This window comes from Antechinus flavipes, chromosome 4, assembly GCF_016432865.1.
Source record: "Antechinus flavipes isolate AdamAnt ecotype Samford, QLD, Australia chromosome 4, AdamAnt_v2, whole genome shotgun sequence".
Classification (NCBI taxonomy): domain Eukaryota; kingdom Metazoa; phylum Chordata; class Mammalia; order Dasyuromorphia; family Dasyuridae; genus Antechinus; species Antechinus flavipes.
Genome location: NC_067401.1, coordinates 1,869,924 through 1,892,764, shown reverse-complemented (window position 1 = coordinate 1,892,764; position 22,841 = coordinate 1,869,924). Strand labels below are relative to the sequence as shown.

The 22,841-nt window shown below is 58.0% G+C and overlaps 1 protein-coding gene across 1 annotated transcript in view; it reads right to left on the bottom strand.

The window, feature by feature from the left end:
* Positions 1–4,868: 4,868 nt before the first annotated feature.
* COL6A1 (collagen type VI alpha 1 chain) overlaps positions 4,869–22,841 on the bottom strand; it is a 33,201-nt gene continuing 15,228 nt past the window's right edge. The window contains exons 16-35 of the mRNA XM_051998343.1: positions 21,922–21,984; positions 21,784–21,837; positions 21,659–21,694; positions 21,196–21,258; positions 18,967–19,029; positions 16,615–16,677; positions 15,970–16,032; positions 14,067–14,117; positions 13,896–13,931; positions 13,496–13,558; positions 12,848–12,913; positions 12,288–12,323; positions 11,868–11,904; positions 11,436–11,444; positions 10,735–10,868; positions 8,856–8,965; positions 7,808–7,991; positions 7,255–7,441; positions 6,586–6,615; positions 4,869–6,430 (exon numbers count right to left, since the gene is read on the bottom strand). Coding sequence (XP_051854303.1) covers positions 5,805–6,430; positions 6,586–6,615; positions 7,255–7,441; positions 7,808–7,991; positions 8,856–8,965; positions 10,735–10,868; positions 11,436–11,444; positions 11,868–11,904; positions 12,288–12,323; positions 12,848–12,913; positions 13,496–13,558; positions 13,896–13,931; positions 14,067–14,117; positions 15,970–16,032; positions 16,615–16,677; positions 18,967–19,029; positions 21,196–21,258; positions 21,659–21,694; positions 21,784–21,837; positions 21,922–21,984 — 1,974 coding nt within the window. The 3' untranslated portion in view covers positions 4,869–5,804. The remainder of the gene's footprint in view (positions 6,431–6,585; positions 6,616–7,254; positions 7,442–7,807; positions 7,992–8,855; positions 8,966–10,734; positions 10,869–11,435; positions 11,445–11,867; positions 11,905–12,287; positions 12,324–12,847; positions 12,914–13,495; positions 13,559–13,895; positions 13,932–14,066; positions 14,118–15,969; positions 16,033–16,614; positions 16,678–18,966; positions 19,030–21,195; positions 21,259–21,658; positions 21,695–21,783; positions 21,838–21,921; positions 21,985–22,841) is intronic.

Genomic DNA, 22,841 nt, shown 5'->3' with positions numbered 1-22,841 from the left:
CACACAACAGTACTATCCCCTCACAATCACATGCGACAATACACATTTTGCACAGCCATTTCCCAATTTCCTCAATTTCCAGTTCTCTGATGCCACAAAGAGGTGCTACGAGTATTTTTGTACATAGAGATCATTTTCCTTCTTTTATTCTGTGGGATACCGATGGGACAGTGGAATAGCGATGGTGCTGGGTTTTCAAAGGGTGTGCACAACTTTATAGTTCATAGTTCCAAATTCTCTTCCAGAATGGTTGGAGCAGGTCACTACTCCACCAGCAAGTCACTCGAGTACTTATTTCCTGTGATCCCCTCCAACATTTGTTATTGATCCCCTCTAGCATTTGCTATTTCTAATAGGTGTAAGATGGTATCTCAGCACTGTTTTAATTGGCATTTTTCTAATCAATAATGACTTAGAATATTTTTATATGACTCTAGATAGCTTTGGTTTCTTCTTCTGAAAACTGCCTGTTTGTATTCTTTGACCATTTCTCAACTGAGAAATGACTCATTTATTTTTATTTATATTGATTTGATGTATTTGACAAATGAGGCCTTTATCAGAGAAACTTACTGTAAAAAATTTTGATATGGCTTTATGATCTGTGGTACTTAAAAAAATAAAATTAATTTCTCTGATTATTTCTTTTAATTAGTTTTTTTGGCTGTTCCTTTGTTTGAGATAATAATTATTACCCTTGCCTGTTGTTGTTATTACTTCAGCTGAAGTGCATTTGATTCTGTTTCAATTCCTTATTTTAACTCTGTGTATCTTTATGTTTCACATATGTCTCTTGTACACTGCATATTGTTGGATTCTGATTTCTAATTCATCCTGCTTCAATTTTATGAGTGAGCTCATCCCATTAACATTCATATACACTATTTATTACCCTCCATCCCATTTTCTTCTGTTGAAACTTTTCTCTTTTTATGCTGTTTCTCCACAAAACTCTATTTTGCTTCTATCTACAGTCTCCCTTAATCCACTTACCCTTTTATCATATCTCCTGCCCTTTTTCTTATCCCCTTCTCTCGTATTTCTTTATTGGGTAAGATGAATTTCTATATACAAGTGGGTGTGTATTGAACCGTTTTGCTGATAAGCCTGCCCCTCTATTTTCCCTTTCACTGTAAAACTTCTCCCTTGCATTGCAAATCTTTTATGTGACAAAATTTTCCTTTCTACTTCTCCCTTCCCCCTCCTCCTAGTACGTTGCTTTTTCTCATTCCTTCATTGAAGATAATTCCAACATGATGTGCTCACAGAACTGAGCCCTCCATCTATGTAAACTCCGTTTAACTGTCCTATAATGATAAAATTCTTAGCAGTTATGTGAATCATAGGAATGTAGTTTAACCTTATTAAATCTCTTATGTTTTCTTTTTCATATTTTTATGTCTCTTGAGTATTGTGTTTGAAAATAAAATTTTCTATTCAGCTCTGATCTTTTCACCAGGAATGTTTGAACATCTTCCATTTCATTAAATATCCATGTCCCTCCTCAGTTTTGCCATAATCCTAGCTTCTCTGCCTTCTGGAATATCATATCCTAAGCCCTCCATTACTTTAACAGAGATGCTGCTAAATCTTCTGTGATCCTAATTGTGACTCCATGATATTTGAGTTGTTGCTTTCTCGATGCTTGCACTATTTTCTTCTTGATCTGGGACCTCTGGAATTTGGTTATTACATTCCTGAGGATTTTCATTTGAGGATCTCTTTCAGGAGGTGATCAGTTGATTCTTTCAATTTCTATTTTACCTTCTGGGATCTAAGATATCAGAAGTTTTTCTTTATAATTTCTTAAAATATGTTCGTGTTCTCTCTCTTTCTCTCTCTCTCTCTCTCTCTCTCTCTCTCTCTCTCTCTCTCTCTCTCTATTTCTCTCTCTTTTCATGGTTTCCTGGTAGTTCAATAATTCTTGAATTATCTCTCCTCAATCTATTTTGCAGGTCAGTTATTTTTCTGATAAGATTTTTCTTCTGTTTTTTGACTCTTTTGATTTGATTTTATTGTTTTTTGATGTCTCATGGAGTCATTAGTTACCAGTTGCCCAATTCTAATTTTTAAGGAATTATAATCTTCAAAGAGCTTTTATACTTCTTTTTGCCATTTATTTCTGCTTTTTAAGAATCCTCCCCCCCCCTTTTTTTTTTTACCATTTGGCCAATTCTGTATTTAAAAAATTCTGTTACTTTAAAAATATTTTTATCTCTCTCTTTTTTTAAACCAAATTTAATTTATTCCATATTTTTCTTGCATCACTCATTTCTTTTCCTGGCTTTCCCCTTACCACTTACCACACCTATCTCTTTTTTAGCTCTTCCGGAAAGAGATTTGTTGGACTTGTGTCCAATTTGCATTTTTCTTTAAGCTTTTGCATGTAAGTTATTTTGTATTGTTATCTTCTTTTGAGTTTTTCTTGCTTTTCCCTGCTTCTGTAATCACTTGTTTGTGGTCACTTTTGTTATTGTTTTCTCTTTTTCCTAGACTACTTCTTGACTTTGAACTTTATGTTAAATTTGGGCTTTCTTCATTTGAAGGTAGGAAGGGATTGTCCCAAATTTGGGCATTTTTCTGCACTGCTATTTTCAGAGCTAGTTCTGGGGAGTCTGTAAGTTTTGGATGCTTGGGTGTGATTCAGGGAAAGGAGTTGTCCCTGCTCTGTTGGTCTTTGCTTTGGAAAACCTGGAAGAAATTTCTTCCTGCTTTAAAACTGTCCCCAGAAAGCTGGCTTGTGGGAGATGATGATTTTGTGACTTGGCCCCATAGGTTCAGAGCTACGAGGAGCTTTGGGGCGATTTAGTCAGTTCTTTCTACTCTATGTGCCTGGCACCCAGTTGGGCTGCCCAGGGAAGTTTGTCAGTATTGGAGTCCAATTCCATGCTGGGTTCTGGATGGCAGACTAAGCTCTTGCGCTTCCCTAGTAAGCAGAGGAGTGGAGCCGGCCTGAGTGTTTGCTGACACCTTTTCAGCCTGATGTTTCCAGTAATGTCGTCAGATGCCTTCCACAAGGATGAAGATGGCATCAGAGTCTAAGGGTTATGGCAATGGCGGATTATTTAATTTAAAAAGGCCACAGGCCAAGATTAAAATGGAGGGAGCTTTTCCTTTGTGGACTCAAAGCAGCCTCTGAGGCGGAGTCCTTAGGGAGCATTCTTTGTTGCTTGTGCTAATTTGGGCCTGACAATTAAGACTGAGAAAGCAGATGTTCTCCATCAGCCAGGACCACATAACCCAGATGTGGAGCCATTGGAGAAACAGCTAATGGAGAAATGTGGGTAAAGCTCGCTTGCCTTTGGCGATGCCCTTTTCGGGCATGTCCCCTTGGATAATGGGGCTGGTGCACACATTGCCAGAGCTAGCTCAGTGTTTGGGAGGCTCCGAGGGGAAGTGGGGGAGAGGAGAGGGATTAGACTGACTACAGACTGAAGGTCTCCAGAGCCCTTGGGCTGAGCTCGATGTTTGCCCATGAAAACCAGCACCATGCCCAAAATCTCCTCCATCTTAATTGTCTTAGGAGGATTCACCTTAAGGTACTAGACCTGAGGTCCTTTCTCGAATCAATCATTCAGACTCTACTTTGTGCTCTCTGAGGGGCTGGCCACGTGGTCCGAAGGTCAGCTGTTGTGGAGGGGGCAGCCCAGAGGCTGCCATTCATTCAGCCCAGCAGTGCTTGCAAGTGCAAAGTAGCACGAGGCTTCCAGGAGACGAGGGCGCAGGCTGAGATGGACAAGGAGACTTAACTGAGGAGAGGGTGGGCCCATGCACCAAGAGGGGGAAGCACTTGCATTTTCTGCAAACTCCGTACACTTCCTGGCCTTTGAGAGTCAGTACGAGGGAGAAAATGCCATTTTGTGGACTTTGAAATGAGGAGGGTCCTCCTCTCCCCTCCAGGAAGAAACCCCCAGAGAGAGGGCTCTGTTAGCAGGCGGTGTGCCTCCTGCAGAGAGGCTGACACATCCCCCTGACCTGCGTGGGGAATCACTGCAGCCATCTTGGCTCCAGAGGGGACAAGGGAAACCAGAGCTTGAAAGGAAGGAGAGACAGAGGGTATTATGGGCCAGAGCTTGAAACAAGGTGCTAAGTCCCTGGAGTTGATAGAAACAATCCTTATGTTCTGGGTTCACACCTTTGGAGTTCATACCTTTGGGAGAGTTCACACCCTTGAGAGATCATATACAAGGAGCTCCCACAAGGTCTAGAGACTCTGGGAGATTCCCAAGTCCAGGAGATTCCCAAGTCAGAAACCCACAAGCCCACTCTGGGAGGCGAGACAGATTCGTTCCCCATCTAGCTTTGTGCGGGCTGGAGACTCAGAGGGAGCTGGAGGCAGAGGCTGGCAGAGGCAAAGGACTAGCGGCAAGAGCTGTCGGAACCGAGGAGAGAGATGGGCCTCTAAGAAAACTAACTGGGCTATTTTGAAGGAGACAATAAAGGACTTTAACAGCTGCCTGCATTTGAGGTGATTATTATATTGAACTGAAACTAAGGCTGCCTCCAGAAGCCCCCAAGAAACCTGCTCCCAGAGAACACTATCTTTTAGAAAGAGGGACTACTTGTAAGGCATTCGGAGCCTCCATGGGAGAAGGTGGGAGAAGAGATGGATGTTAAACCTTCTTCAACTTGGAGACACGTCCCCCTCCCTAGCTTCTGCAAGGTTCCGGTGGACGGAACTGCCTCCGCCCAGGAGAAACCAGGCCCAGCTCCTGCTGGTATCAGGGTTCCCGGGAGCCACCTTCCACGTGGGAGCTTGAGCCCGCCCCCAAGCACCTGACCAACATCCGTCTCTGCTTCTTCCTCCCACTTCCGTGGTCACGGGTGGCAAACACCCAGGGGCCCTTAGAGATGACTTTGCAAAGAGGTTGTGGAAAAACATTTATTTGGACAAATTATTGTGTGGACACAACGGAGCAGAACACAAGGAGAACAATTGACTAGAGATAAAAGGCATTTGTGTACAAGGTAAGATGAACTATGAGTTTCAGGGGCAATGTTGTATTCGAGTTGGGGAACAAAAGAAACCCGTGGCAGCGGGAGCCCCTCGGCAGTGCTGGCTGGCCCTGCTCCGGTTCCATCAGCGGGAGGTCGGGCAGGTTCGGGGCGACATGTAAACAGCAAGAGGAAAACTAGCACCTTTGTTCCTAAGCCTAATGTGGCTCCTCATCAGCCGGGCCTGTTCTGCGCCTTTACAATCAGAAAAGAAGCACTGGCGAGGGACAGGAGCCTCTCTGGGAAGCCCCGGAGCGGACAGAAGTCCCTGGGCCGCGCGCGCTGCCAGCCTGGGGGCCACCGTTCCCGGGAGGCCGCGGACTGCCCTTCCCTGGATCAGGGTCCTGGGCCCTGTGGGAGCTGGAGGTCGGGGAGCCCTGGGGTGTGGAGGGAAAGGGTGGGCGGAGGAACACTGAGTCCGGGAGGACGCGGGAGCAGGGAACCCGGGCCCTGGCGGCCGCCCGTGGTTTTAGGCCCGTGAAAGCGGCGCTCCCCGGGAGGGACTTTGCTGTCCGAGCTGGCCGGGCTAAGGACAGGGAGGGAAGCATTCCCGCCGGGGGCTGGCATGCAGGGCTATGGGGGGGCGGGGCTAAAAGCGAGGGGGTCTGTGAGCGGCTGGAGGAGACGTGCAGAGAGCAGACTCGGGCTCCGTTTTTCGGATCTTTTTCCTTCTTTAAGTCCACGGGGAGGCTGAGAAGATCACAAATCACATTTTTATTTGTTTCTAAGGGTCGGTGGGAAGAGGGTTGGGGTGGGAGAGGACCATAGGGCGCGCCCCCTGGGCATAAGAAGTTCTCCCTCCGCCTCCCTCAGGGGAGGGAAATCTTTCTGGAAACTGTTTGGTAGAGTACTCCCTGGAGGAGGGACTGGTAGTCGGGCACGCGGAAGAGATGGCGCTCCCCGTAGGCCACGTTGTACTCGGCGTTCTTCCCCTTGAGCAGGGCGCGGATGTTGGGCTCGTTGACCTGCCGGCCCACCACCATGGCGTAGATCTCGATGCCCGCCTTCTGGGCTTCCTGCGCCGCCTTCTCGATGGCGTTCTCGGTGACCCCCTGCGAGTTCCCGTCGGTGAAGAGCAGGAGTTTCTTCTTGGTGCGGTCCCCCGAGGACGATCGCCGGTAGAAGGAGGTCACGTAGCGGAGGGCGGCGTTCACGTCGGTGGCGTCGTTCATGAAGCTCATGCTGTCGATGTTGCGGGAGACCACGGTGTAGTTCTGGAGGAACTGCAGGGAGCCGGTGTCGGGGCTCTGCTGGTCGCGGCCGCTATACTGGACGGCCGAGAAGCGGACCTCGTAGGAGGGGTCGGTCTTCTGGGCCGTGAGGAAGCGCTCGGCCAGGCGCTTCACGAACCGCTTGGTGGTCTCGAAGTTGTGTCTGCCCACGCTGGCCGAGCTGTCCAGCAGGACCGTGATGTCCGCCGGGGCCGTGAACTGGACTGCAGGGAAGGAAGCGGCGGTCAGCGGGCATCCCCAGAGGCGCCCCCTCCCCCCACGGGACCCACCCGAAACACAACAAAATGGGCCGAGGCCGGTGAATACGACGGACTCCGAAGTCCTGGGGACACACAGCAAAGAGGGAACCTTTACTCACTCGGACACGTGTAGTCTGGGCACTTCTTATCTGCAAGGGGGAGAAAAAGGACAAACATCAACCTCTACCAGAGAGACCCGGTTCTGTCCGGCCCGAGGCCCCGCCCATCCAGGGAGGAGCGCCTTCTGTCAGGCCCCGGCCACTGGCGGGGAGAAGGAGCAGGGAGAGCCCGGCCCGGCGCGCCCCAGGGCACAGTATGGGTCCCTCCAGGTGTCCCCAGACCCCGGCTGGCCCCGATTGGTCCCCGGCCTTTCCCTTCTTTCCCAGAGTCTGGGACCTTCTCCCTTTCTCCCCCAAACTCTGATCATTTAGTCTGAGACTTGATGGCCATTTAAACACCCATCGGCTCACCATGAAGTGCTGCTCTCTCTGGGCGGGCAACAGCCCAGACCAAAGGTTGTCCTAAAGCCGCCCCCTCCCCCCCCCCACTGGGATCCTCCTGCCAAGCTTGTCTGGGGCTCCCCATAAAGCCCGGGCTCCCTGACTTCTCTCTCTGAGGCTGAGCAGTCCCCTCACACAGGCAGCGAGTGCTGGGCGGGCTCCTCCCAAGCACGCTCCTCCCACGCACACTCCTCCTGGGCTAGCTCCTCCCACACGGGCTGCACGGCCCCCTGAATCCCTAGCGAGTAGGTGGAAGGCTGCCTGGGACCCCCGGCCCAGGGTGCTCACCGATGCAGATTTGGGTGGTGATGTTTTTCAGGAAGTTGTCGTCTAGGAGCTCTGCGTAATTCTCCTTGACGAGGGAAATGCCCGTTCTTTTCCCCGGGGAGCTTGTCTGGCCTTGGCAAGAGATTTCATTCAGCTGGTCCGTGCTGGCAGTGCCCCCGAAGAGATCCTTGATGCCCAGGGAAAACACCTGTGGGGGCAAAGGCCGTTGGTGGGCGACTCTTCTGGGACGAAATCTTATTCCCTCCTCTGGGATTTTCCTAAATCTTTGAAGTCTTTGAAATCATTCCTTCTCTACCCAAAGGTCCGTATATCTATGTTCAATCCCCTTCCCCCCTCCTCCCCCTCCCCCCAGAACGGGAGCTCCTGTGGACACGGAGGATCCAGTCTCTGTCTGGGCTGCGCCGCTTGGTCCAGCATCAGGCACACAGTGGGTGCTCAATAAAAGCTCGTGAAACGAGGTTGACGCTAGATCTTATTTCATTTCTGAATCTGCCGGGACCGTGACGAGGAAGCCCCGTGTCTCCCCCGACGGCCCGGCGGCCCCCCCACTCACCACGACGTCGGCTCCGCAGAGCACGGTCAGGGGCGTCGTGTCTCTCTGGGTGTCCGAGCGCCCGTCTGTGATGACCAGGGCGATGCGCTCGTTCTGGGTGGGGGGCAGCAGATTGTTCCTGGTGTACTGAAGGGCCTCCCCGGTGAAGGTGCCTCCCGCCATCCACTGGAGTTTCTTCACCGCCCTGCAGCCACAGAAGGAGATCAGAACCCAAGCCCTCCCTCCCTGCCCTTCCCGCCGCGCAATCTCCCGTCGCGGCGCCATCTCCCAGAACACCTTGGCTCACGGGAATGCCTGATTAACAACTCCCTTGGTCTATCGGCCATTCTGCTTCCTCCTTGGATGGAGGAAGGGGCACAGTGACATTTGCCCGACACAATAGGTTGTCATGGTCCGTGTGGGGGCCGTGTGGCTCCTGTGCTCCCCGGCTGACCATGGACAATTTGGCATTTGTGTCATTCTCCACACTGAGCAGGCGAGGGCAGGAGCTCTCAGACTCGCCCTTTCCAGGGGAGGGTCACTGGCTGATATTAGTGATGTGGGACGGACAGAACATCTTGGGGGACCCTAAACGAATGTCTGGTACATAGTAGGTACTTAATATTTGCTTGTTAAGGGATGAATTGGAGGATAATGTCATCTTGGAAGCACTTGTTTTGGACAAACATGAGGAGGACTATGGGATGTCAACAGAAAGTTTCCTTCTTTCTCTTTATACAGGGATAGATTCCCTTTTTCTCATCCTATTGGTCATTCATTTGATTTTTTTTGGAAAATGAAACAATCAAGTCAGAATGTTTGCTGGCATCTTCCAAGAAATGGAAAATGGGGTAACGTCACCATAATTTGGTCCTCTCTCTAAAGGAGGCATTTGTGCCGTGTCCCAAACGCCCAGATAATGATCCAAGAAGTGGATGTGGCCGGAGGGTGCAGCTCCAGCTCCCAGAGACGGCCGCTAGGACTCGGGGGCAGAGAGTGTGGCCGTTTTGTGGCCGGGTCCTAGCGGATGGGGCGGCCGAGAGTGGAGAGCAGGGGTTGGGGCACTCACTCTTTCAGGTCGTGGGCATTCTGGATGTTGTTGTCGCTCAGGCTCACGTGCTCCTGCATTAGGTTATGGCTGTACTGGACAACGCCTGCGTGGGACTCGCCGGGTTCAAACTATAAAACAGTTACCGAAGAAAGTGGAGAGTCAAAAGCAAGATGGAGGCATTTTCTGGGAGAAAGTGAGGGGGAGAGAGTGGCCCATTTCTAATCTGAACGAACCAATCAATCAACAAGGAACAAATCACCTCCCAACTCGGCAGCCTCTACCCTGCTGCTCTGGCCTGCGACCGTGACCGCTCCCCCAGCAGCCTTTGCTCTCACTTGGGAGCAGCCCCTCCCCACAGGTATTCTGGCCAAGGGAAGTGGAAGTCCGAGTAGGGCGGCTAGTCAAGGTGTGTGGGTGGGTGGGGCAGCAGAGAGCGAGGCTTTGGAAGACTTAGCGGCTGGAACTCCTCGGACATATCTGGGGCCATAAACTGGGTGAGGAGCTCACAGAGAAGCTCAGCTTTCAGTGTTTGGGGGCTCTGTTGACTGTGGAAATATGAAGGCCTGAGGTTTCGTCTGGCCCGTGTCGGGGGATGCTCCTCACTCAGCGTCCTTCTAACTCGGTGCACGATTCTGGACAGTACTTTGTGATCCGTGCAAGGTGGGACCCTCGGCCCCCCCAGAACGGCCCCGCCAATGTCTAGGGATCGCTTCTCAGGAGTTAGGGTCAGGCGGACGTTTCAATCGTGCTTCCTTTGGGATCCTTGTGGCCGCTCTGAGCCCCCGAGGGAGCCGACTTCCTCCCCGGGAAGCTGGGCGGGCAGACGGGGCTTCCTTTCCCAGGTGTCTGGCATTCTGGGAGAGCACCTCCGCCGCCCAAGTTAGGAGGGGAACAGGAGGGAGAAGTTGGGCAAATCAGGCTGACAGTCGCCTGACCTCTGAAGGACTTGTTTTCTCCTGTGTTTTCCAGGTGAAGGTAAGAAGTGAGACTGAATGTCCTAACCGGGAGAGCCCGGTCCCAAGCAGAACGGGCAGTCAGTCCCTCCTCCCTGTAGCCTGTTGGAGAGTTTGCAGGGAGGACTCTAAGTTCTTCGGGGCAGGGGATGTTTCAAGCTTGTCTCTTGCCTTACTTGCCCAGGAGGCAGGAAGTCCTCAATCATTCAGTTTGTCTAGTAAAGGTCAGTGACAGTCTCTGGGGGCCTTCCCCGCTCCGAGACTCTGAGATTCTATGGAATGCTGCACTGGCCTGGGCCCAAGGCTCTCTCCCAGGGGCAGCAGCATCGGGGATAACTTGCGGGGCCTTGGGGGGGCTCCCCGGCGCACTCTGGCTCACTCCCTTCTCGCCGTCCGCCACCATATTCGGCCCGGTTTGGAAGGGGCTGGAGACGCGAGGGGAGGACTGTGGGGATGAGAGTGTCTCCCCTTCTCTCCTTCACAGGAAGGCCGGGTGATGGGCTGGCTGACTCAGGGTGCTCAGCAATGGCTCACAGGCCACGGGGGGGGGGGGTTGGGGTGGGTGGGGGTGGGTTCTGATCCTAGCCCTGGGGGCGTGGGAGCGCTTCCCTGGCTTGTAAAGCTTGCCCAGGCCCACTGTAGGTCCCGCAGTGATGGGAAGGGGGACGCCCGGCGATCCCTGCGTTTTGGACCCTCTCGTGGGGGATCTTGGGGAGCAGCAGGGAGCGTACAGGGGGACAGCCTGAGGTAAACAGGCCAAGCAATCCTGTCTTCCTGAAGGCTCCTTGGGAGAAAGGAAACCTCTGAAAACAAAGGGTCACTTCAGAGGTGGGGGGGCTCCGTCCGATGCCCCGAGGGGGGGTGGACGCCTCCCAGGGGGTGCCCTGGAGGGAGCGCTTGTCGGGGGTGGGGCAGTTCTGGGCCCCAGGGGCTCCCGGCCTCACCTTCACCAACTCGTCCCTGCTCAGCCTGTCGATGACCTTGACAATGAAGTCTTTGGCGATCTCGAAGTTCTGGAGCCCGATGCTCTCTGAGCTGTCCAGCACGAAGAGGATGTCGATGGGCCCGCACTTACACTCTGCGGGAGAGCGGGAGACACGTGTAAGAAGCATAGGCGGGCGCCCTGGGAAGGCTGGGCCTGGGCAGGCTTTCTGTGCGTTATCTCTGTACTGGGCCGAGACCCCCGGCAGGGCCGAGACACGGCAGAGGCCCCCCCAGCCTTAGAGCAGCCCCTATTGTTGGGGACGCGGGGGCTGACTGTCACCTCCGGTAAAGCGCCATCAAAGCCCGCCCCGGTCCCCCCTCCGCCTCCTGCCTCGGCGCTGTCCCGGGTCCCCCCTCCCCTCCTGCCTCCAATGTCCCAGGTCCCCCCTCCCCTCCTGCCTCGGCGCTGTCCTAGGTCCCCCCTCCCCTCCTGCCTCCGATGTCCTGGGTCCCCCCTCCCCTCCTGCCTCCGCTGTCCCGGGTCCCCCCTCCCCTCCTGCCTCGGCGCTGTCCCTGGTTCTGACGTGTGGGTCCCATCCCAGCTGAACCCAGCAAGCCTTGGGTGACCCCCCTCCCCCAGCCCGAGTGGGGCCTGGCCAGGCTGGGGAAGAACCATACGAACCCACGCAGTTTAAAGCATTGCAAAGTGATCGTTACTCACCACAGCAAGCTGGGGGGAGAAAGGGAAAGAGGAGTTAGAACACGAGCAAGATCGGGGGCTCTTGTCAGAAACGAGGCGAGCTCTCCGTGGGACTGACGGGCCCCCCTGCTCTGTGGCTCCGGGATTATCCTGCCCTCGCTGGGGAAGCTCCCAACGTGCTCAGCAGGGGGAGGGGCAGAAGCACGGAGAGTGGGGGGCATCCTGGCTGTGCCCCTCACCTTCCTGAGCCCCCTGTGCTCCGCGTCTCTGCCTCATGTCGTGGAGCTGAGGATGCTCCCAGAGACTGACTTTCTGTGGGCAGAGACCGCCCCGGCCCAGCCTGATAAATGGCCCTCGGATGCACGGGCTGGGGGAGCGGCGCCCCTGCCCCCAAACACCCCCCCCTCCCCCTGCCCCCTTACAGCAGCCATCCCAGTATGAAGGGACACTCACAGCACATCTTCATGATGATGTCCAATATTTCACACTCCTGAGAGCAGAGAGAAAAGAGCCGTCATTCTGGGGCTCCAGGAGGGAAGGCGGCCCCCGGGCTCCCAGGCCCAGAGAGGACTGGGGGGGCAGAGAAGCTCCATCATGGAGAGGGCCCCAGCAGGACTCAGGCCGGGGGGCCCGGCCCCTCCTTCCACAGGCAGGGAACCCGAGGCCCAAGAGGGGCCTTTCCCACCCCCCCCCATGCCTTCTACCCCTTGGATTCTCAGCTTCTGGGGCTGAGTCCCGAGCGTGGGTCAGTTTTTGAACAAGACCCAGCCCTGGAAGCAGACCGATGGCTGAAGCCCAGAGTGAGCCTCTCTCCCAGGACAGTGGAAGGGAAATCATCAGGGGAAATGGCCCAGTGGGCAACTGTTTACTTACATCGGGTCCTGGAGGCCCTGGGGGTCCTGGGGGTCCCTGGGTGAGAGAAAAATAAACTAAGAGGGGGAGATGAGGTGCCCGAGGAGAAGCCCCATGGGCTCGACCTCCCGGTGGCTGACCGAGGCGAGCGGGGAGCCCCCTGCTGCTGGGGGACCGGGCGGAGCTCCCCACAGAGGGGCGCACTCAGGTGCGCGAGCCCCCCGCGGCCCGTCAGCCCCCACTTTTCCCTCAGGGGAGGAGGAACCTCTGGGCTTCTACACCGGAGCCCGTGCTCCTAAGGGAACTAGAAGCCGAGCTGAGACTCCAAGCCTTCAGTTGGGGAGGGGCTTTTCCCAGCCACATCAGACAGTTTACAGAAAGGTGGGGTGTCCCTCGGAGCTTTCTCGCCCCTTCTTCGCTGGCGAGGGGCCCCCAGACGCCCTCTGGCTCCCGGGCTGTTTGGAGCTGGGCTGGATGTCAAAGGGAGGGACCCGTGGCGGCCAAAAAAGGAGGACAGACCCCCCCCAGCCTCCCCCCCCCCGGGCTCCCTGGGCGTTCTCACGTCCTCAGATGCTACTCACCGGGGGGCCTTCTGGGCCTCTGTAACCTTTGGCTCCCTTAACACCTGGGGTTGAGATGTCGTTGTTCTGCAAGGAGCAAGAAAAGTGTCACTTGTGTGGAGAATGGAGGCCCTGGGAGGGGGACCCTCCCCCCGGAAGCCTCCCCAGGCCAGAGGGTCCCGCGGCTGCTGAGCTGGTTTGTCTCTGAGGAGGAGGATCGCAGCTCGTCCTGGGGGACAGAAAAGTGGGCGGCCCCAGAGGGAGGGGAAGGGCAGCGGTGGGGGGCAAACGGGCCGCAGCAGGTTAAGGACAGATGGGCCCGGATGGTCCTGAGCCAATCCCACAGAAATGTGCGTGTGTGAGACGGGGGGGGCAGCCCAGGGGCCAGGCCCGGGAAGGGCTCTGTGAAGGCCGGGGAGGGGGGAGACACAGAGGAGGGGTCCCAGGTGTGGTTGGGGGGAGGGAAGGCCGCAGAGAGGAGGCTGGGGAAGAAGTCGCCCGGTCCCTCGGGGGATTGGAAGGATGGACTTTCAGGGGCTTCTCTTTATCCGATCGGGGCCTGGGAGTGGCCACCGTTCGCCCTGGTCACTGGTGTGGGGCCGGCTCCCCGGGACCCTGGGCGGGGGGCTGGCTGCCTCCTGGCACCCGGGCATTCTGCTCCTTACTTACATCCTCTCCAGGGTCACCGGCCTCTCCTTCATCGCCCTTGACCCCGGGATAGCCTTTGCTGCCCTGTGCGTGGGGGGAAGATGAGTCCGGTTAGTCCCGGGAGGGTCCCGAGCGGCCCCTGGGAGGTGCAGGCCCCGGGCTGGGGGCCCAGGATGCCCTGCGGTCCGGCCTCAAGGGAGGCAACTTGACAAAGGGACCAGAATCCAGCCTCTGTTGGGGCCGGATGAGGAATGCTTCCCTGGAGACTAAAATCACTGCCCCCCACTGGCCCTGGGGCAACGGAAGGGGATCTCCTGGAGGCCGGGATCGGGGCCCATCCCAGCACCTGGGGACACAGAGCCTTGGGCTGCAGGACCCCAGCCCTCGCAGCCACAGAGACCCCAGTGTGGGCCGTACTCACGTTTATGCCGGGGGGGCCCCTGTTTCCTGGGTATCCCTGAGGGAGAGAAAAGGAAGCGCGGAGTCAGACCGAGAGACGGGGGAGGGAGGCGGGGGCCCGGCCTCGATGAGGGGCCTCTGCCCCACGGAAGCGGGGGCTCGCCCAAGGCCACAGAGCAGCAGGATCACTTACTGGAAAGCCGGGGAAGCCTTCTGTTCCGTTCCCGGGGGGCCCATCTTCACCCTGAAAGGGAGAACAGTCCAGAGAAGGCCTGCGGCCTGCCCATCACCTGGGGGGGGTCCTGTCCCTGACTTCGACCCTCTCTGCAGCCCCTTGCGGGGTGCTGCCCCTCCCCCAAGAGCCCTCGCAGCTCTGGCTGGGCCCGGGGGGGGGAACTGGTCCCTTCTCCCCCATCCCTGGCTCGCAGTGGGCCCGGAGCTCTGCTGGGGGGGGGGGCAGGGCCCAGCCGGACCCTCCTGACACATAGACAGGCCGCCCCCTCTCCCCCCCCACTCTCCCACACAAACGTCCAGGAGTCTCAAGTTTGGAGAAACCACGAGTTCCAAAGGAAGTCGCAGCCTCTGCCCCTCGGAGAGGGAAAAGCACCGCAGCCCCTTGTGCTCCTTGGGCCAGGCCCGTGGCGGGGAGGGGGCAGACGGGACGGGGATTTCCAGTCGGTCGCCCTTCCCCCTCACTTCAGCCGACCGAGCTCCTGTCCTTTGCCCCCAGCGTGAGTCAGACCCCAAGAGCCCCCAGGGACCAGAGCCCTGAGGAAGCCGGCTCGATTCCAAGCCTTAGAAGTGGCTCGGTTGGACTAGAGGGAGGGGGGAAGTAGCTCTTTCCCTCCCCCTCCCTCCTCCTCACCGCCCCTCCTGGCACCCTCCAGGAGGCCTCTCCCCCGGCATCCCCTGTGCGCTAGCCCGGGAAGATACACATGGGGGGGGGATGCCGGAGCTGGGGGGGAAGCTGGAGGAGCTGGGGGGGAGCTGGAGGGGAAGCTGGGAGGGGAGCTGGGGGGAGCTGGGGAGAAGCTGGGAGGGGAGCTGGGGGGAGCTGGGGAGAAGCTGGGAGGGGAGCTGGGGGGGAGCTGGGAGGGGAGCTGGGGGGGAAGCTGGGAGGGGAGCTGGAGGAGCTGGGGGGAGCTGGAGGGGAAGCTGGGAGGGGAGCTGGGGGGAGCTGGGGAGAAGCTGGGAGGGGAGCTGGGGGGGAGCTGGGGAGAAGCTGGGAGGGGAGCTGGGGGGGAGCTGGGAGGGGAGCTGGGGGGTTGCTGGGGGGGAGTTGGGGGGGAGCTGGGAGGGGAGCTGGGAGGGAAGCTGGGAGGGGAGCTGGGGGGGAGCTGGGAGGGGAGCTGGGGGGGAGCTGGGAGGGGAGCTGAGGGGGAGCTGGAGGGGAAGCTGGGAGGGGAGCTGGGGGGAGCTGGGAGGGGAGCTGGGGGGGAGCTGGGGGGAGCTGGGGAGAAGCTGGGAGGAGAGCTGGGGGGGAGCTGGGGAGAAGCTGGGAGGGGAGCTGGGGGGGAGCTGGGAGGGGAGCTGGGGGGTTGCTGGGGGGGAGTTGGGGGGGAGCTGGGAGGGGAGCTGGGGGGGAGCTGGGAGGGGAGCTGAGGGGGAGCTGGAGGGGAAGCTGGGAGGGGAGCTGGGGGGGAGCTGGGAGGGGAGCTGGGGGGGAGCTGGGAGGGGAGCTGAGGGGGAGCTGGAGGGGAAGCTGGGAGGGGAGCTGGGGGGAGCTGGGAGGGGAGCTGGGGGGGAGCTTGGGGGGAGTTGGGGGGGAGCTGGGAGGGGAGCTGGGGGGGAGCTGGGGGGGAGTTGGGGGGGAGCTGGGAGGGGAGCTGGGAGGGGAACTGGGGGGGAGCTGAGGCTTGTTTGCCTTTGGCTTTTTCCCTAATGGAACGTCCAGGTGCTTGTTTGACCCCCCCCCCAGCTGTCCTTTCTGCCTTTCCTGGACGCCTCTGGGGGGCCCACCGCGCCCTAGGGGGACCAGGGCATGGGAAGCGGCTCCCTCGGGCTGCTCCCAGCCAGCGTGAGCTGCCCATGCCCTGCCTCCCAGGGCCTTCCCTCCTGAGCCAGGGGCAGCCCTCAGAAACCCCGCGCTCACTCACCCTTTCACCCATCAGACCAGGGTCTCCGGGGGGGCCTGTGAGACCTGGAGTTCCTCTGGGACCCTGAAGAATAGAAGGAGGAAGAATCACCTCAGGATAATTAGAGAATTAATCAGAGAAATAGAAATTCAAACAAACTAAAAATAAATGAGATAAACAGATAAACAACTGGAGAAGCTTTCAGGGCTCGGAGTCCACACTTGGTTCTAATTCATCCCAGAAAAACGGCAGGGCCGGGGAGGGCCAGAGAACGAGGAAACCGTTGTGGCTTTCCCACAGTGAGAGGAGTTCCCGGAGAAGGGGGGACATCCCCATATAGCCCAGGGAAGGAGGCTCTCCTGAGGATGCTTGGGGGAGGGGAGGGCGCCGTGGGAAGGACGCAGCCCCACAAGGAAGAGCGAGAGCGAGCGGCCGAGGACCCGGGCCCGATGGCCGCTGGGAAAGCCGGAGAGGAGGCTGGCGGGATGGGGTCACGGCGGCATCTTCCACCACACTTCCTTCTATCGGGTGCGGCCTTAATGTGAAGGCCATAAAAAACTACATTTTGTAGAGGCAGAGTGGGGGATTCTCCTGCCCCCCCGGGGGACGAGGGACCGCATCGGGACAGGCCAAGGCGAGGGCCACCCAGCTCCTCCCGCTACTCACCTCCAGTCCTGGAGGACCTTCATCTCCTCGGTAGCCCTTGGGTCCAACGGGTCCGGCCTCCCCCTGGATGAGGAGGGAACCCGGTGAGTGTCTGGGGCCGGGCAGCCCAGAAGTCGGTGTTTTGGGCAAACCTGGTCTGGGGAGGGATGATGCTTGAGGGAAGCCCCGCCTTTGGCCCGCGCTGACCGGCCGGGTGACCGATGGGGGCCGGGCCCACCTTCCGTGGCCAGGTCTTGCAGGACCCTCCACTGTGGCACGTGGCCATGTTAAACAGAGGCAGGAGGGGGCCCCGAGGGCCCCAGGGTCCGGTTTCACAGAAGTTTGGGCCTAAAGACGTGGGGACGCCACCCCCCGGACCCCCGGGTTTGGATGCATCTGAATCCCCCAGGCTGTGTCTACACCTGCAGCCAGTTTTTGACTAAAGGGTCCGCTCCATTCCCGGAAACTCCCTGGGGGCAAGCTTGCTTTGGAGAGGGAGGCCAGAGCTTTGGGGCGGGAGGACAAACAGAAAGCTCCTTCAAAGGCTGAGGTGATGAAGGGCCCGGCGCACGTGGGAGGCGGAGGGAGATCTGACCAACAGAGCAGGGGTCAGGGAGAAGGGGGGACGACCCTGAGGTTGGCAGTCTGGGGGGACAGAGGGCGAGCTGGGCACGGAGTCAGCGAGGGCCCCCTGGGCAGGATCAGAGGTAAGGAGACTTCTGCAAGAACCAAGAAGAGGGCTGCCCCCTGAGCCCAGAGCCAGCAGGCTTCTCCCCAGGGCAGGGAGGGGATCTGCCCGTGGTCCTGAACACGCTCTAGGCCCCCCTCCATGTCCCCACGGCTCTGGGGCCCCCTTTTAGGAGAGACCCCAACAAGTTGGAGCAGAGAGAACGTGCCCTTGAAGGAAGGCAGAGAGAGGGCCCTGGTTTGGAGAGACTCGGGAGGAGGAAGGGTGGGGCTGGCCCTACGGGGCTCAGAGGGGAGAATCGGGGGAGATGCGGGAAAGCCACGGAAGCCGGGCTTAGCTCTTATCAGCAAATACTTCTGAATGATCAGAGCTGTCCCGGTGTGGAACGGGCATCCTCCAGAGCCGGTAGGCTCTCCTTGGAGACCCCCAAGCGAGGCTTGATCATGGCTTGCCAAGTAGGGGGATTCCTATTCAGGCAGAGCATTGACTAGGGGGCCTGAAGCCCCTCACAGCCCCAAGATTCTGGCCCAGATAGCCACTGGCCATTGAAGCAGAAAATGCCCCCAGCCTGCCACCCATCGGACGGGTGCTGCCCCTTACAGCCCCCCCTAAGGCTGCCGTTACCCGCCCCTTGGAGGCTGCCCCTTCTGTGAAGGAGACCAAGGTCATTGGTAGTAAGTGGTGAGGCTGGGAGCTTCAGACGGAGGCTAAGGACCCCTTTGGGGCCTCCCCCCTGGGTCCTAGTGGTCTTTTGTGCCCCCTCCAGCTCTGCCACCCTGGGCTGGTCTGCCAATCCCCAGTCTGGCCTCTTCCCCAGCCCCAGATCCAACACTGGCTGTGAGGGCGATTTTCCTCCCTCCTTTGGGCTTGAAGTCCCAATCTCAGCTACTTTGGACTCATTGGACAGGTGAGAGAAGGGGGCAAAGAAGGGCCCAGACTAGGAGAGGATTCCTCATCTACTGAGGAATCACTAAAATCCCGTCTGTGGAATCGCTAAAATCCCGCCTGTGGAATCGCTAAAATCCCCCCAGTTGATTCAGAAGCAGCTCTCTGGGGAGGAAGGGGGTGAGGGCTCATCTACTGAGAAATCACTAAAATCCCGTGGGGAGGAAGGTGCCATGAGGCTCTGGGGGCCGCGGAAGCCGTTTGCGTGGCTTTGGAAAGCGGGCCCCTGTCCCCTCCCACGCAGGCAGAACAGATGACCCCGGCCCCTCCCAGTCCCAAATTGTCTTCCTGGACCCGGTGGGCCCTTCCCCATCCCTCGGGCCCAGGGAAAAGTCCGGTCTGTCCACACATGGCACACCAGTCTTTCCAAACAGGAAATGAAAAGGAGCATGTGGTATCCAGCCGGGAGCCTTGCAGAGCCCCCGCGTCTGGCCAGTTCGGCCCAAATATTTAGGTTAGAACATCTGGCGGCTCCCCGGCCTGTGGCCAGGATGGTCGGGAGCAGGACCCCCCTTTGGGGAGAACTCTCCCTGCTAAGTTTTTAGAGCTGCCCTTGGAAGGCCCGGATGAGAAGGGGTCCCCTTCTAAAGCCCCCTTTCATCTGGAGGAATAAGGCAACCAGAAAAAACAGAGCTCTGGCGGGGATGCAGGGCCGAGGGGGCCGAGAGGCTGGGGGCAGACTGCCAGCACTCACCGGGGGGACAGCGCCTGCCTAGGGGAAGGGAGGGGGTCGGGCTTACCGGGTCTCCGGGGACGCCCACTGGTCCTTCTCGGCCTTGGTCACCTTGTGGCCCCTGCTCACCCTGAAAGGAGAAAGAGGAAGGACGTAAATCCATACCTGCTGTGACCAAACTCCTCCGCTACAAGCTCTCCCAGCCATCCAGAAGCCCTGGGGTAACCCGAACCCCAACACCGACACCGAGCCCAAACTCTGCCCCGGACCCATCTCAGCCATGACTTTGAGCCCAACGCCAGCATCGGCTCCAGCCCAAATGACAACCGGACTCTCAACGGCAAACCCAGTCCCAGCACTGACCTTAATACCAACCCGAACCCCAACTCCTACCCCACCCCCACAGGCCCAACCCAACCCCAACATCTCTACCCAGACCAATATTCCAGTCTAGGTCAGCTTCCAGCAAGGGCGGGAGAGGAGAGAAATGTTAAAACCCCCTGCTGGGGTCTGGAGGGGAAGCTCGGAGCCACCTCTTAGGAGTCTGAAAAGGCTCTGAACCCGCTTTGTGCCGGGGACCCCTTGGACAGGCTGCTGAAGCCCCCAGAACCTCCAAAATAGAGTTAAACGCAGCAAATAAAAGGCACAGTCAAATGCATTAAAATAAAGTTATCATTATTTCAGGTGGTCCCTAGATCCTCTGCAATCTGTCCATAGAGCCCAGGTTCTGATTCACGGTCTCCTTCGAGAGTGTGCCCCAAACTTGTTCTGCATTTATGGTAACAGCTCTGATTGCCAGAAGTTTGGACACACCAGGGTGGGACCATTGCTTTTTCTAAAGTCTTAAACCAAGACTGCTAGCTGAGAGACATGTGGCAGCTGACCCAGGGTGCCCAAAGTACCATGAACAATTCTACAGTTAAAAATGTTTATTCCCTCCCTGCCTCCTTACCCTTCCTTCCTTCCTTCCTCCCTTCCTTCCTTCCATCCATTCTTCCTTCTTCCTTCCTTCCTCCTTTCCTTCCATCCATTTTTCCTTCCTTCCATCCATTTTCTTCCTTCCCTCCCTCCCTCCTTCCTTCCTTCCTTCCTTCCTTCCTTCCTTCCTTCCTTCCTTCCTTCCTTCCTTCCTTCCTTCCTTCCTTCCTCCCTTCCTCCCTCCTTCCCTCCCTCCCTTCCTTCCTTCCTTCCTTTCCCTTCCTCCCTCCCTCCCTCCCTCCCTCCTTCCTTCCTTCTTTTCCCTTCCTCCCTTCTTTTCCCTTCCTCATTTCCTCCCTCCCTCCCTTCCTCCCTCCCTCCCTCCCTCCCTCCTTCCTTCCTTCTTCCCTTCCTTCTTCCCTCCCTTCCTTCCTTCTTCCCTTCCTTCTTCCCTCCCTTCCTTCCTTCTTCCCTTCCTTCTTCCCTTCCTTCTTCCCTTCCTTCCTTCCTTCCTTCCTTCCTTCCTTCCTTCCTTCCTTCCTTCCTTCCTTCGTTCCTTCCTTTGTTCCTCCCTTCCTCCCTTCCTCTCTCCCTCCCTCCCTCCCTTCCTTCCTTCCTCCCTCCCTTCTGCCATAGCTTCCATTTCTGATTTCTTGGTCACCGCATTGACTTGGATTTGGAGAAGCCAAAGCCTTCTGAACCTTGGTGAGCTCTTCCTTGCCCGAGAGCAGGAGGCAGCCCTTGCCCCTGCCGGGCTGACCAGGGCCCTTGCTCTGCCACCTGCTCGGCCTCCATCCCCTTCTGCCCTGGGGCCATTCCCTCCCTTCCCTGTGGCCATCGTTAGGCACGAAGCTGCTCCTGGGTCACTAGTGGGAGCCAAGCAGCCCGGGCCCCATTTTCCATGCCCACATGGTCACCACACCCAGCACCTCCTGATTCTGGGCCCCTGCCCGAGACTATACGTTAGACCCGGGGATGAGTCAGCCTCTAGTTGGAGCCACAGAATACTTTCCTGCTGACTCCCCGGACCCTGCTGGGGGCCCGCCTCTCTCACTGGGGACAGTGGGGGATGTCCCTCCCCCGTGCACCCCCTCCCCCACTCCCACGGGGAGGGCAGGCTCTCCGGTCGCCCACACCCCACCCTGGGCTCCCCGCTGCTTGTGATGGCTTCCCAAGGCTGCGGATTCAGGCCCACCTGGCTGTTTTTCCCTTTCTAGGAGGTGGAACACTTTCCCACACCTGTGGGAACCCCGGGGGAGCAGCCGGTCCCACCCAGGGCCAGGGGCGTACATGTCAGAGAGCCAAGGGTCTTGCTGGCCTCTGGGGGGCAGGAGGAAATCGGGACGTCCCCGGGTGGAAAACAAAGGATGGGACTTACTGGGTCTCCCCGTGGCCCCCGCGCGCCCGGGGTTCCTCGGGGTCCTCGTTCTCCGGGGCCGCCCTGTTTAAAAAGAGGCGGGGCAACAAAAATTCAGCATGTTTGGGACCAGGTGGGAGCCAGCAGGGCTGCCCCGGGCTCAGGCTGCTCCTGGGCTGGACCCCCGAAGGGCAGCCGGGTCCCGGGCATCTTCCAGGCCAGCCGTGGTCAGCGAGACCCTCATTTCGGTGTCTCAGCTTGTGAGCCACGGGGTCAGTCCTCAACCCTTAGACCAGGGCTGGGATGTCGGGGGGCAGCCTGACCCACGGGGCAACTCCCCAAGGCCATCATTTGGTCAAGACGAGCAGTCCTTGGACTGAGTTTTCTAAAGGCCTCCCTGGGTCCTTGAGATGCCCTCCCCATCCCCCCACCAAGCCGGGCTCCCCTCAGGGATGGCGGGTCCCACAAAGGAGGCCGGTCTTACCCTTTCTCCGGGGGGGCCGTCGGGGCCGGGATTTCCCTACGTGGAAAATAAGAAAAGACACTGGTTGGGGACCCGGCCCTGAAGCTGAGCGGCCCCACCAAGGACCCGAGCCCCGTCTCACCAACCTCATCGCCCTGCTCCCCCTTCTCTCCGGGGGGTCCTGGTTCTCCGGGCTGGCCCTAGGACGAAGATGGACACAAACACGTGAGGGGCGGCAGAGTGGCTGGGGACGCCCCCGGGCTTGGGCGAGGTCATGCCCTTACCTCCTCTCCTGGGGGTCCAGTATTTCCGGGCCTTCCAGCCTCTCCATCATCTCCAGGCGCGCCCTAGGAAAGGAAAGACCGCGGGGTCAGTCTGTGCAGCGAGGGGCCTTCATGGAGAGCTAGGAACACCCTCCTGCCTAGGGGAGGGCTCAGGGGGCCTCCGAGCCCAGGACTCACGGGGTCTCCTCCCCAGACACGGGCGTCCCTCAGCCTTTCCCTGCAGCCTTGCGCCCTCAGGGCACAGCTTCCAGCACTGGCGCTGCCGGTGCCCCCGTGGAGCAGTTATTAAACCGGCCATTCCGTTCAGCCAGAGCGCCAGCATCACGTGGGACAAAGACCGGCTGGTTCTGTGTGGAGCTGACGTAGCTTTCCCCTTATATGTGTGTGCCCATGTGAGTGTGCCCGTGTATGTATGTGTGTGTGCCCGTGTATGTATGTGTGAGTGCCCGTGTGCCCATGTGAGTGTGCCTGTGTGCCCATGAGTGCCCGTGTGTGTGTGTGTACCCGTGTGTGCCCATGTGTGTATGTGTGAGTGCCCGTGTGTGTGTGTGAGTGCCCGTGTGTGTATGTGAGTGCCCGTGTGTGTATGTGTGAGTGCCTGTGTGCCCATGTGAGTGTGCCTGTGTGCCCGTGTATGTATGTGTGTGTGCCCGTGTATGTATGTGTGAGTGCCTGTGTGCCCATGTGAGTGTGCCTGTGTGCCCATGAGTGCCCGTGTGTGTGTGTGTGTACCCGTGTGTGCCCATGTGTGTATGTGAGTGCCTGTGTGTGCCCATGTGAGTGCCCATGTGTGTGCATCTGAGTCCTCATGGTATGGGCCAGTAAACCGGGCAGTTGGGCCCCGGCACAGTCCGTCCCTGGTGGGGCTGGAAGGACTCAGGAGCCCGGCTCCTCCAGCTCCTCCTGCTCCAGGGAACGCG